This window comes from Mugil cephalus, chromosome 23 (assembly GCF_022458985.1).
Source record: "Mugil cephalus isolate CIBA_MC_2020 chromosome 23, CIBA_Mcephalus_1.1, whole genome shotgun sequence".
NCBI classification, from domain to species: Eukaryota; Metazoa; Chordata; class Actinopteri; order Mugiliformes; family Mugilidae; genus Mugil; species Mugil cephalus.
This window is the reverse complement of record NC_061792.1, coordinates 11,031,127-11,044,529: the sequence shown is the minus strand read 5'-3', so window position 1 is coordinate 11,044,529 and position 13,403 is coordinate 11,031,127. Positions and strand designations below refer to the sequence as shown.

The 13,403-nt window shown below is 44.9% G+C and overlaps 1 protein-coding gene across 1 annotated transcript; it reads right to left on the bottom strand.

The window, feature by feature from the left end:
* Nucleotides 1-59: 59 nt before the first annotated feature.
* Nucleotides 60-11,924, bottom strand: wdr12 (WD repeat domain 12). The gene is made up of 13 exons (XM_047576638.1): nucleotides 11,741-11,924; nucleotides 8,305-8,399; nucleotides 4,594-4,688; nucleotides 4,390-4,496; nucleotides 3,708-3,823; nucleotides 3,463-3,617; nucleotides 3,333-3,378; nucleotides 3,107-3,192; nucleotides 2,873-3,013; nucleotides 2,695-2,800; nucleotides 2,480-2,612; nucleotides 412-484; nucleotides 60-320 (listed from the first exon to the last, which is right to left on the bottom strand). Exons 1-13 carry the CDS (start codon nucleotides 11,779-11,781, stop codon nucleotides 243-245), a joined length of 1,272 nt encoding a protein of 423 aa, XP_047432594.1. The 5' UTR covers nucleotides 11,782-11,924; the 3' UTR covers nucleotides 60-242.
* Between the last annotated feature and the right edge of the window lie 1,479 nt (nucleotides 11,925-13,403).

The window sequence follows — 13,403 nt, the reverse complement described above, 5'->3', positions numbered from 1 at the left end:
AAGCTTAAAGCAGGTGTGTGTGGGTGAATGCATCTCTAAAGGAATTTGAAGAAACAACATTTAGGACACAAAAATTAATTTATACTTTGTTTGCGTTGCACAGAAACAAAGGTAAGAAAATACAGCATGTAAAAAAATTGAAAAAAAAAAAAAACGGAAGTAAAATATATATATAAATATATTTTAGTTTTTGTGTCCGTTTTATATTGTTCTCGTGTGTTGGATCTCTGCAGGTCTGTGCGTCACAGTCCTGCACCCGTCTGACCGCTGGAGTATCTGTAGGTGTACAGCTTGTTATCTGCACCTCCACTCAGCATCAGCTAAATAAATAAAAAAAAAAAACAGAGTTATGTAGTGGTTTAACATTTAGTTGAAATCTTAGTAAAGTAGTAAACAGCCGGTGTGTCTCACCCCGCTTTCTGTCCAGTCCACGCAAAACACTTTGTCCTCGTGAGCCGCCAGGTCATAAAGAGGAGCTTTGCAGCTGTAAGAAGACGAAGAGTGGTTTGATATTAGTGGACAACGCAAGCACAGATACAACATAAAGAGATTTCCAAACTTTTATAAACTCACAATGGTGGGAAGCTCGTTCTGAGGCGGCTGTTTACTTTTACCCTCAGACGTGAGGAATGAGCAGGATGTCCTGATCTACGCGTCTGCACATTGTTCAGACACAGATCTAGCTTGGCTGATTTTGAAAACGAAAGCCTAAATTGTCTCGTTGTACAATATGAACACCATCTGCTCCTAAGCAAAGCGGTACGGCCCAGTTTTAAGCTCCCGCGAGGCTTTAATGGTTTAGTTGAGAGCAGAGTCGCCTGATCTGACCTGTCAGAAGCCGATGTAGAGTCAGCATTAATGGAAACCAGGGAAATAATCTGAGCCATACAGGCACGTGTTGCTCCTTCATTACCGCACAAACACTGTGTAATTTACATGAAGTTTCCTGCTGACATAAACACTTAATAGAGAAGTGGAAATAGTCAGCAACTTCCTCCTGTTTGACTTTTAAAGGTCCCATATTAAACATTTTTTTTCCACAATTTCCTATAAGTGTCAGAGGTACAACGACGCTGCTTTCAAAGTGTTTGTCCCCAAATTCAGCCTTGGTCCTGAATTTCATCCAGTCAAAAAGTGGCTCTAGTGAGCTCCACTGAGAACAGGCTGCTTCTGTGCCTATACCTTTAATGCTAATGAGCTGTGTCTGACCACACCCCCCTACGCACCTATACCACAGCCTCTTGGGCAGAGGACGAGGCTGTTATTGGCATTACCAAGCGCTAATGTGTACGGTGGATTTTGGACTACCGCTGTCATTCAACCTTACCAGTTTGAACAAGAATCTGAGCCAGAAGAAGAGGTTCCTGAAGAAGTTCAGACTCAGTTTCTCAATGGTTAGTTAAAAATATTGTGTGTCTGAATGTGTTACTTACTTTGTTCCTATGTGTTGTTACTAGAGATCGACCCATATGGAGTTTTTAGGGCCAATATCAATACCGATTATTGTTTTACACGGCCGATACATTTTTCTGCGCCGATATTTGGAGCCAATACTGCCTTTTCTCCCTTCATTTACATGATTTAAACGACACAGTGATAAAAAAATGTTACTCTATCCTTTGTCTCTCCTTTTGGACTGAACAAACCAGTCTAGTGAGAGGGAAATCTGTCAATTATTTTTTCCTGCTTGACTCTCGATCACTTCCTTCTCAACGGATATCAGAGCGTACAGGCAGCGTTAGTCTTACTGGCTTTAACGTCCACACATATTCCTACCAAAAGCTTAACAACAGCTCCAGTCTAAACTGTGGACAGTGGTTGATTGACAGTTATAGTTGAGGCTGTTGCTAATGACTGTAATGTGTTGGTGTTGAGTGATAAAGTAAATAGATCTTTGGTTAGTTCAGCTGCCGGGGGAGGGGCAATGTATGGGCTGCACGGGTCCTCAGCACCTCCAGCAGCACAGGGCTGCATGTGGATGCGCCTGACTATAAATCTTGCCAGGGGAAAAAAATACTTGTATGTATCTGCGAATGCAACCGCGCATCAGCTAATACCGATACCAGTAAAAAAAAATATATATCAGCCCGATATCGATCTGTAGTTGTAAGTAAGTGTAACAACACATACGAACAAATAGTTAGCAGAAGCTAGTACCTTACTACCATGTGGCTAATGTTAGCTTCCGCTAACTGTAATGGTAATTGTTACGAGGTAATTTTTTTAAGGAGATAAAAATGGCGCCCGCTTGGTTATTTTACAGGGCGAGCTCATCTCTCTGGGGGGGTGGGTCAGAGGCAGTGTCCACTGGAAACAAAAAGGTTATTTCTCGCATGACGTCAAGAAGTTTGAGCACACATTTGCTAAAATATGCGAGGGAAGTCAAGTCAATTTTGCCCCTAAATGGGACCTTTAAATATTTTATAGTTTACTAAGAACTAATGGACACGAAAATGCTTCTGCCGAATGCTTCACAAACCTTCTTGTGTCCCAAAGTTTGACCAGGTTGTCAAGGGAACCGGAGACCAGCTGGTACTCGTTGGACGGCGCCCACTTCACAGCAGTGACCCACCCAGTGTGAGAGGTGAGGGACAGCAGCACCAGAGACCCGTCTGAAAAGTGGACGGGACATTAAGCGCGACGGAGAGAGCGGCGAATGTTAAAACGCCTGAGCCGTGTAGAGGGCGGCGGTACCTTTGGTGCGAGGGTCCCAAAGTCTTATGTGCCTGTCGGTGCTGCCTGAGGCCAGACGGCGACACAAGGGGGAGTAGGAGATACAGTTGAACACTTTACTGCCCGTCTGTGGGAAAAAAAAGAGTCAGTCAAGCGTCTCACGTCTGCTAAAAACAGCAAAGTAATGAACTCTTCTCACCAGCGTCGTCTTCGTGCTTCCAGTCTCGGCGTCCCACAGGCGAATGGTGTGGTCCCAGGATGCGCTGCAGAGCTCCTCGGCGTCGGTCCACAGCACGGAGGACACGGCCTCGGCGTGTCCGGACAGCGTCATCAAGGGGGTCTGTGTCGGCAAGCGGGGAAAACGGGAACCTTCGCTTAACTGGGGGTTACAGTGATAACTTTGAGTCGGCCGTAATTTAGGCTGCGCACTCACTCTGGTCAGGCCCAGCTGCTGAGTCTTCTGCTTCTTCCTCGGTCTGTCGGACGCCTCCTCGACCTCGTCCGCCTCATCTGTCGGCACTGAAACCACAGGTAAAAGCTGAATGAAACATGTCTTCAACGTTTTTCAGGCCAAGGCCTAATATTAAGCTGTTAAAATAATACACGGGTTCAAATATTGACCGTGTACAGCAACACTAGCTCTAAACTTGGGCACATACCTGCTGACCAGATCTTCAACATTTTGTCCCAGGAGCCACTGCAGAACTAAAAAAAAAGAATAACACATAAATCCACATAATTTTTGTCGTTTTCCTACTTTTTAGCTTCTACTAGCCTCTCCATCTTTACCTTCGTCCCCGTGGGGTCTGTGGAAATGGTGTCTACGCTCCCCGTGTGTCCTCGGCAGCAGTGTCTGGCTTTCACCTTGTTCCTCTCCGAGTTCCACTCCCACAGCAGCACGTTTTGGTCCAGAGAGGCCGTCAGGAGCAGGGAGGTCAGACCGTCTGCGCAAGAAAAAAAATTAATAAATTTGACGAAAGGCTGCTATTAATAATACCGAGGTGGGACGGTGTTTAACGCTCTGTCCTGCTCACCTCTTTTGACCCAGGCGACGTCTTTGACCACGTCGGCGTGTCCCGCCACGGTCATCACGGCCTTCCCCTCAACGGACCAGATTCTGGCCGTCTTATCGTACGACCCGGTCAGGATCCTGAGGAAAAGGGGTCACATTATAGTAGATGTTAAACTCTATTCAGGCAGAAGAGAAAAAGGATCGTTTCTCATTAATGGTTTGGTGATAATCACTCAGGCGATCATGGGTTTAATGCATCATTCGTTCGGTCGATTCTTGTTTTATTTGCATTTATTATCACATGTCATCGGTTTGCCTCAGGGCAGATAGACCCCATTGTTCCTTGCATTTGAATAAACAAAAACGTAGCCTGTAAAACACACACACACAAAAAAAGAAAGACATAGTAGGTTGTAGCCGACCCAGGAAGCTCTGGAATAAAGCGTCTGTTTGACGGAGGTTGGCGCCCACATCAAATAATTCAGCCATTGTCTCCTTATGAAAATGTTTACAGTAAACACATGTAGTATATTTATAGTATGAACTATCAAGATGGGAGAACTCCAATCTGTGAGGAGATCAAGCGGCTTCCACCCGGGTAGCCTCCGTGCCCCGACATCTGATCAGATCTGGCATCTTCAGACGCCAGCATGAAGACGTGATGTCTTCTACTCCGTGCAACGTAAAGGAGATAAACGTCTCACCATTCAGTATCCGCGTCCACGGAGCTTATCCAGTCGTCGTGCATCATGCACTCCTCGGGCTCCGGGGCCGTGATCTTCTCCACGTACTCGATCTCCACCACGTCTTCCTGAAACGCGCGGGCAAAAACGTTTTTTTTTAGTCACTGTCGGCGTCGATTGCGACGCACCGAGGCAAATCACGTGAGAAGTGCGGAGAGGCCGTACCGTCGATATACCCTCGGCGTCCATGTGTGCCGACAGCGACATCCGCAAGAACTGACCCCGGACCAAGAAGTCGAACTCCACTTTGCTGTGAGATCCTGTGAAGATGTTAGAAGTTAAAACACGGTCAAGATGTTCACAAATACCTCTCGTCTCCGTATATGTTCGGCAAAGAAACCAAATGTATCGGGCAATGGGAGCTGCGTGGCTGATGCGAGTCGGACGACGGCTACGAGGGAAAGACCGAAGCAGGGGGAACGCGGAAAAGAGAGGCCGCCTATCATCGCCCAGTGCACATGCGCAGTGCCTACGTATTAGCTAAAATCTTGAGAGTTCACGAGATCCAAGCACTTCTCCATTGCCACCATCGAAGCAGCTGATCCATATTCTACTCCGACAACAGAAAGGTAGGTTAAACAAAGGGATAAACAAGGTATCCGTCTATTTATCTATTTATATCATTCAAACTCCGGTACCCCACCCATGTACTAAGTAGCTGCTAGCCACTGAGCTAGCTCTCTGCTCTTTTACATTTATCTATTTGAGTTAACAACTCACTTTTCATTCTCTGTGAAAAATCTCGCCTTTATCTGCGAATTTTGCTGCTTTGCTGATTGCTAGTTTGTGAATGGAAACTCATACAGGACACGACTGTGTTTAATACAAACATATAAACTGCTTATGATATTGCTGAGGTCTTGCGCTCCAGATGTAGCCAGGACAGAGAAGGGGACATCAACAACATACAGTGGGGGAAATAAGTATTTGATCCCCTGCTGAATTTGTAAGTTTGCCCACTTCCATAGAAATGATCAGACTCTGGTTTTTATGGTTGTTTACTGGTTATGGGTATAGACAGAATATCAGTCGAAAATGCATAAAAAACACACAATCTAAAAGTTATAAATTGTTATGTATTTTATTAAGGGAAATAAGTATTTGATCCCCAAGCACAACACAAGTCAGTACTTTGTAGAGAAACCTTTGTTGGCAAGCACAGCGATGAGACGTTTCTTGTAGTTGGTCACCAGGTTTGCACACAGCGCAGGAGGGATTTTGGCCCATTCATCTTTACAGACAGTCTCTAAATCCTTCAAGTTTCTTGGCTGCCTCTTGGAAACTCGGAGCTTCAGCTCCCTCCACAGGTTTTGGATCGGGTTAAGGTCTGGAGACTGACTAGGCCACTCCATGACCTTAATATGCTTCTTCTTGAGCCACTCCTTTGTTGTCCTGGCAGTATGTTTTGGGTCATTGTCATGTTGGAAAACCCACCCACGAGGCATCTTCAGTGTTCTTGCTGAGGAAAGAAGGTTTTTGTCCAAGATGTTACAGTACATGGCTGCATTCATTGGCCCCATAATGCGGTGAAGTTGCCCTGTACCCTTTGCTGAAAAACAGCCCCAAAACATGATGTTTCCACCTCCATGCTTAACCATGGGTATTGTGTTCTTTGGGTCATACTCACGTTTTTTCATCCTCCAAACACGGCGGGTCGAGTTAATGCCAAATAGCTCAACTTTGGTTTCGTCAGACCACAGCACTTTCTCCCAAGCCTTCTCTGAGTCATTTAGATGTTCACTGGCAAACTTAAGGCGGGCCTGTACATGTGCCTTCTTGAGCAGGGGGACCTTGCGGGCACTGCAAGAGTTCAATCCATAACGGCGCAGTGTGTTGCCAACTGTTTTCTTGGTGACGGAGGTCCCAACTGCTTCCAGATCATTAACAAGCTCCTGCCGTGTTGTTTTAGGCTGCTCCCTCACCTTTCTCATCATCATCCTCACTCCATGAGGCGAGATTTTGCGGGGAGCTCCAGACCGAGGACAGTTGATGGTCCTTTTATGGGTCTTCCACTTGCGAATAATGGCACCAATAGTTGTCACCTTCTCACCAAGCCTTTTGCTGATGGTTTTGTAACCTATACCAGCCTTGTGCAGGTCTACAATCTTGTCCCTGACATCTTTTGACAGCTCTTTGGTCTTGCCCATGGTGCTGTAGAAGTTGGAATGTAAGAAACTGATTCTTAGAGCAGGTGTGCTTTATATACATGACGAGTTAAGATCAGGAGTATTGGTAATTAGTTGACTGAGCACAGCTGTGTGCCACATGCGCACCAGCCAATCTGTAGGAGTCTGAATTCTAAGTGAATTGTTGGGGATCAAATACTTATTTCCCTTAATAAAATACATAACAATTTATAACTTTTAGATTGTGTGTTTTTTATGCATTTTCAATTGATATTCTGTCGATACCCATAACCAGTAAACAACCATAAAAACCAGAGTCTGATCATTTCTATGGAAGTGGGCAAACTTACAAATTCAGCAGGGGATCAAATACTTATTTCCCCCACTGTACTTACAGAGCAGACTACCGTGCTAGTGATGTTTTATTTCCTCATAGCCGCCGTCGCAGTTGATCCAGGTTCGACTCCGAGTCAATGCCAACGTGGGTCTTTACTGCGTTAAGTAGCTACGGAGGTAACTTTCCGCACTTTTGCATTTTTCTATTTGAGTTAACGACTCACCTTTAGTTCTCTGTGAAAAATCTCACCTGTAATTGCGATATTTTCGTTTCTTATCTCAGTTGTCGTGCCAGATCTCCGACTCAATAAATCTTAAGCAAGGACCAGGTAGCTACAGCCTAGCTTCACAACGCAGCAGACCACATGCGGTCGGTGGTAACGCGTTTTTTTTTTGCTTCTTGAGTCGTCCCGGCACCCGTACCAGCGGAAACGTTGTCTACGTTCTTCCGCTTCCGGGTTCAAGGCGCAGGAAGAGGCACGAGGCTCCGGACAGCACTCTCCCCGACCGACATACAGTAACATGCTTTTGTGCACTTTGACCATCAACTGAGGTAAGAAACAAAACAGTCACAGGAGAGATTTTCACAGAGAATAAAAAGTGAGTCGTTAACTCAAATAGATACATGAAAAATAGCTAGCTAGCTCAGGGGCTAGCAGCAGCTTCGCATCACTTCAGCACTTGACTTATCTACTATCCATCCATTTTTATAATTCTGACTTATTGACTCACTTTAATTTCTCCGTTAAAAACCTCACAACATTTTCGTTTCTTATCTCAGCTGTCCTGCCAGACGTCCGCCTCAAAAAATCTTAAGATAGGACCAGGTAACTACAGACTAGCTTCATGACGCAGCAGAACAGCGTGGCGTGTCAGTGGTAACGTGCTTTTTTTTGTGTTTTGGCCCATCCCAGCACCCGTACCAGGGGAGAGGGGGTCAATGTGATGTCAACGTGTTAGTGTCATTTCTTCGTAGCTACCGTCAAGGCAGCTGGTCCATGTTTTACTCCAAGTCAATGCGAAGTTAGGTCTTTAGTAATGGGTAAACAAAGTATATTTTGCATTTTTCTACTTGAGTTAACGACTCGTTTTATTCTGGGAAAAACCTCGCCTGTAACTGCAACATTTTTTTTTTTTCCTTATCTCAGGTGTTGATTCCAGAAAGCTAAAGATGGGATCAGGTAGCTGCAGTCAAGCGTCGTGAAGAGGCAGACCAGCGTGAACATGAAGTCAACAAAAGTAAGTCTTTACTGACGGGATAAACGACGTATATGTCCATACTTTTTATAATTTAATCAGGACCATCTAGGTTAAATTCTTCCTTGTCAGACATTTAAGACTCTTTTGCTGATGTCAGTTTGTAAATGGAAAGTCTTACAGTACAGGACTGTATTTAATGAGAACATATATATACCATCTTTGGCTTCCAAAAGCTTGTTAATGACATTGCTGAGGTCTTGTACTCCGGATGAACCTGGGATCGAGAAGGGGACGTCGTCCACAGCATACCTGTAGAGGTGCAGGGAAACAAACATGCGTTACTGCTAGCAACGACCCAAACAACGTTGAATAAGGTCAGCTGGACTTGTAGGATTCCTTGAAGACGTTTCGCCACTCATCCGAGTAGCTTCTTCAGTCCACCTCCTCTTTTTAGAGAAGGTTTTCTTCCACTTTGACGTAGACGGCTTCCTTTACTCCTCTCTCAAACCATCTGTCCTCTCCGGCCAGGACTTTGACGTTGGTATCTTCAAAGGAGCGTCCTTTGTCCTTCAGGTGGAGGTGGACTGCTGAGTCGTTCTCTGATGAGCTGGCTCTCCTGTGTTGGGCCATGCGCATACACTACAGGTACATCTTAGAAAATTAGAACATCATGAAAAAGTTCAATATTTTTTGTCACTCATTTCAGAATGTGAAACCCATATGTTATATAGATTCATTACACATAGAGTGAAACATTTCAAACATTTATTCCTTGAAATTTTGACAATTGTGGCTTATAGATGATGAAAACCCAACATTCGGTGTCTCAGAAAATTAGAATATTGTGAAAAAGTTCAATCTTGGAAAGTCATGGTGTCACACCCTAATCAACTAATTAACTCAAAACACCTGCAAAGGTTTCCTGAACCTTTAAATGTTCTCTCAGTCTGGGTCAGATGGCAACACAGTCATTGGGAAGACTGCTGACTTGACAGATGTCCAGAAGACAATCATTGACACCCTCCACAAGGAGGGAAAGCCACAAACGGTCATTGCTAAAGAAGCTGGTTGTTCGGAGTGCTGTATCCAAGGATATTAATGGAAAGTTGAGTAGAAGGCAAAAGTGTTGTAGGAAAAGGTGCACCAGCAAAAGGGATAACATCCATTCAAGGATTTGGGGAGCTTCACGAGGAGTGGACTGAAGCTGGAGTCAGCGCATCAAGAGCCGCTACGCACAGACGAATCCTAGACATGGGCTACAAATGTCGAGGCAACGTCTGAAGCGTCTTACCTGGGCTAAGGAGAAAAAGGACTGGACCGTTGCTCAGTGGTCCAAAGCAAATTCTGTATTTCATTTGGAAACTAGAAAATTCCCTCTGGGAAATTTTGAAGGGGCTACGGGAGCCAATGCCGGGGGTACAGTACCACACTTTGCCTACATTTAGCACAATTAGCTTATGGTCAGCGCGGTTAGCTTACAGTCAGCCTGTGTATGAGAGAGTAATGCGCACTTTCGCGTGCATGTTTGTACATCCTAGTACTCTTCCTCAGTGTATCTGTAACTGTAATAGCGTGTGTGTGTGTTACTGTAATCACACAGTTACCTATGTAGTGTGTGTGTTGTTGTAAGTTAGCACAGTTAGCCTACATTTAGTACAGTTAGCTTACGGTTAGCACAGGTAGCCTGTGCGTGAGAGATTAATGCGCGCTTTCGCACGCATGTTTGTGTGTCCTACTATTCTTCCTGTGTGTATTTGTAACTGTAATAACATAAACGTACCTGTGTGTTTGTGTGTGTATGTGTGTTGCGTGGTTTTGCGTGCCTGTGTGTATAAGTGTAATTATAACTGTAACTACAAAGTTACCTGTGTGGGTGGGGAGGTGTGTGTGTTGGTGTGTATTGTTGTAACATAAATGTATGGGACACAGGGATCAGCTGTATTAACAGCAGAGAAAACTGATGAATGAATTGGTCTCAGCTGTGGTCCAGATCTGCGGCTCAGGGGTTGCCGTGGCAACTCACAGTGGTCGTCAATGACAACGGAAGCGCGCAGAGCCGGGACACAGAAGAGCTAGATTTGCCGCCTTTTCACTGGTTTCACATTTGGGCTTACTGTGACAAAACGGTAGCTCCTATCAGAAAAACAAACACACCGTGGGCGTCGTAAGACCTTCCCGAAGACTTTGATATATTTTTTTGTCTTTCTAGAGTATATATTTTGGACACACTCGAGTTAAAGACAAAGGTCCTTCTCCTTCTCTCAGAAAATCTTTGCATTGGAGTGAATGGAGCGCAGACAGATACTTTACCGCGAACAGAGGCTCGCTGTTTAAACTCTGCACGGCTCACTGCTTTGCTGAGCACATTGTGAGAGACGCAACAAGTTTGTCTACAACTGTGGAAAAAATCACGCGTCTAGTGTGTAAACTGTGGCCGGGACGAGCGTGGAAAGAGAAAAATGTCAGGCGATTTCACACACGCTCTCTCACTCTAAGCACGAACATTCCGCACTCTAAAACGAGATTTTTGGAAAAAGATCATGGTCATTGAAGAGTGATTAATCAACAACGATGAGACCCATCAAAACAAGAAAATAATACACAAATACACAAGGCTTGTGTCTACATTTTCAAGTTTAAATGAAGTCTGTAGGTGAAAGTATGCCTGAGCAGTACACCTTTATGTAAATGTGTTTTTTTGCGTGGCACCTGCGTGCAAAGGTACCAGCAGCCGGTTTAGTGACCATGGTGTTGCTGCGCTTGATTGGCTGGAAAAGTCACCTGACCTGAACCCCATAGCTTTCATTACACCTGAGCAGATCGCTTCCATGCCACACCACATTGATGCTGTGATTCATGCAAGAGGAGGCCCAACCAAGTATTGAAGTGCATGGAAATGAACATACTTTTCAGAAGCCTGACATTTCTGTTTGAAATATCCTTTTTTTTTTCATTGGTCTTATGTAATATTCTAACTTTCTGAGACACTGAATTTTGGGTTTTCATCATCTATAAGCCACAATCATCAAATTTTCAAGGTTTTTAATGTTTCACTCTATATGTAATGAATCTATATAACATATGGGTTTCACATTCTGAAATGAGTGACAAAGAATATTGAACTTTTTCATGATGTTCTAATTTTTTTTTTAGATGTACCTGCACATGGCTCTGTTTTTGTCTGGGTGTTCTGTCTTTGGGGTGGACCAGTTTCTGTCTTACTTGTGTTGCCAGGTTTGAAATGGACTGGGATGCGGTGTCTTCCCGAAAATTCTCCTCAGTTTCTCCGATACACCAGCTACGTAGGGGATGGTGATGTTCTTCCTTCCAATGTGCTCCTCTTCCCTGTCCTTCCTGGTATGTCTTTTTGAGCCCTTGACCAAGGTTTATCAGAACTGAAGAAGCTAATCGGATGAGTGGCGAAACGTCTTCAAGAAACCCTACAAGTCCAGCTGACCTTATTCAACTTTTTTTTTTTAGATTACCATGACCTGGATGACTGAGAACCTTCACAGACATATTGCTAGCACCGACAAGATACAGAAAACATAAGCAACTCTTAATTAAGCATTTGGGAAAGACTCGAAGCTGCTGCTAGCCACTGAGCTAGCTAGCTAGTTTTGCGTTATCCATTTAAGTTAGCGACTCACTTTTTATTCTCGGTGAAAAATCTCGTTTGTAACTGTGACATTTTTTGTTTCTTATCTCAGTTGTCCTGTCAGAACTCCGACTCAAAAAAAAAATTAGGCTAGGACCAGGTTGCTATAGCCTAGCATCACGCAGTAAACAGCGTGGCGTGTTAGTGAATTTTGAGGCGCATGGGCATCCGTACGAACGGAAATGTCGTACATGTCCTTCCGCTTATCGGGGTTTCGGGGGCGCGACCAGGTCCACATAGCCCCCCTCAAAAGTGTCCTCATCTCGTCCATCTATGTGGTACCCGGCATCCTCACGGGCCTCGAACAGGAACCTGTGTGTGTTCTGCATGATGTCGGATCCAGGCCGAGGCCATTACTGGATCGTGGCGGACCCTTCGCACCCCGCTCACTCCCTGTTCAGAAAAATTCCCATCACGTCGCAGGTTCCGGTCCACCAGGACCAGAACCACCAGGCACCTGAACGGTTTTTCCCCCTAGGGCCATCTCTCTCCTGAACAGACCCCCTCATACCCCGACTCCGCATCATTCCCAAAGACACAAAACAGTAATAAACATCCCATTTCTGCATGCATCATCCACAGCAACAGCCACCTCTTGCCTGTATTTATTACAGTCATTACACACTGTATATCTCCAATTAAATTTGTCTAAATTGTATATATAATAATAATTATATAATAATAATTTCTTTTCCAACATTCTACCCGACCAACTCTTCACATCTCCCCAACCTACTGGTTTTGCTCCCAAGTCTTGACTTAAGAGACTTTTAAGTCTTTTTTTTCCAGACACCGTTCAGCCTCCAAGCCACCACTACTCCAGTGGTTGTATTTCCAGCTTGAAAACACCCTCCTCCCTCCATTGTTGCTTGAGTTGCCCTCATGTTTGAGTTGCCCAGACGCAAGTAATGCGCAGTAACTTGGATAAGTAACTTTGATCTCGTTACTTGTTTGGAATGGGGCCCTGGCGGGGCCATAGTCACTGGGAGCCTCCAGTCTCAAGGTGTGAATGCTGTTGAACCTTGTTGGATACAGATTAAATCTCAGTCCACCTAGACGGCTTCCTTTACTCCTCTCTCAAACCATCTGTCTTCTCTGGCTAAGAGTTTGACGTTGGTATCTTCAAAGGAGCGTCCTTTGTCCTTCAGGTGGAGGTGGACCCCTGAGTCGTTCCCTGATGAGCTGGCTCTCCTGTGTTGGGACATGCGTTTGTGGATGGGTTGTTTGGCAACAACATTATTAATGTGTCCACCCGACTTCGCCCGCTTTCCAGTCAATGAATGCTAGCACCACAAGATAAACACTGACTACAGCGCGGTCTAATTGTTGCGTTTCTAATCTGTGGAGCTGAACGCCACTTTGCATCTGCCTCACGCAACTCATCTATGGCCCCGCCCCCTTCAACCTGCCCACTGCTCACCTGAAACAGGAGTCGTCTCAGCCGTTGTTGTCATTGTCAGTCTCTCGTAAATAAGGTGCCCAAACTTGTTAGGTTTCTTTTTCTTTGCACTAAACATGTTTACATTGAATTTGTCACGTAACATCTCCATCAAAATGCGCCGGGACAATGTGAGTTGATCCGCCGGCTCCACTTTCAGACAGGAGGCTTCCGATTATCTTCAAACACTCTTTGATGTGATGCAAAATCCATTCAT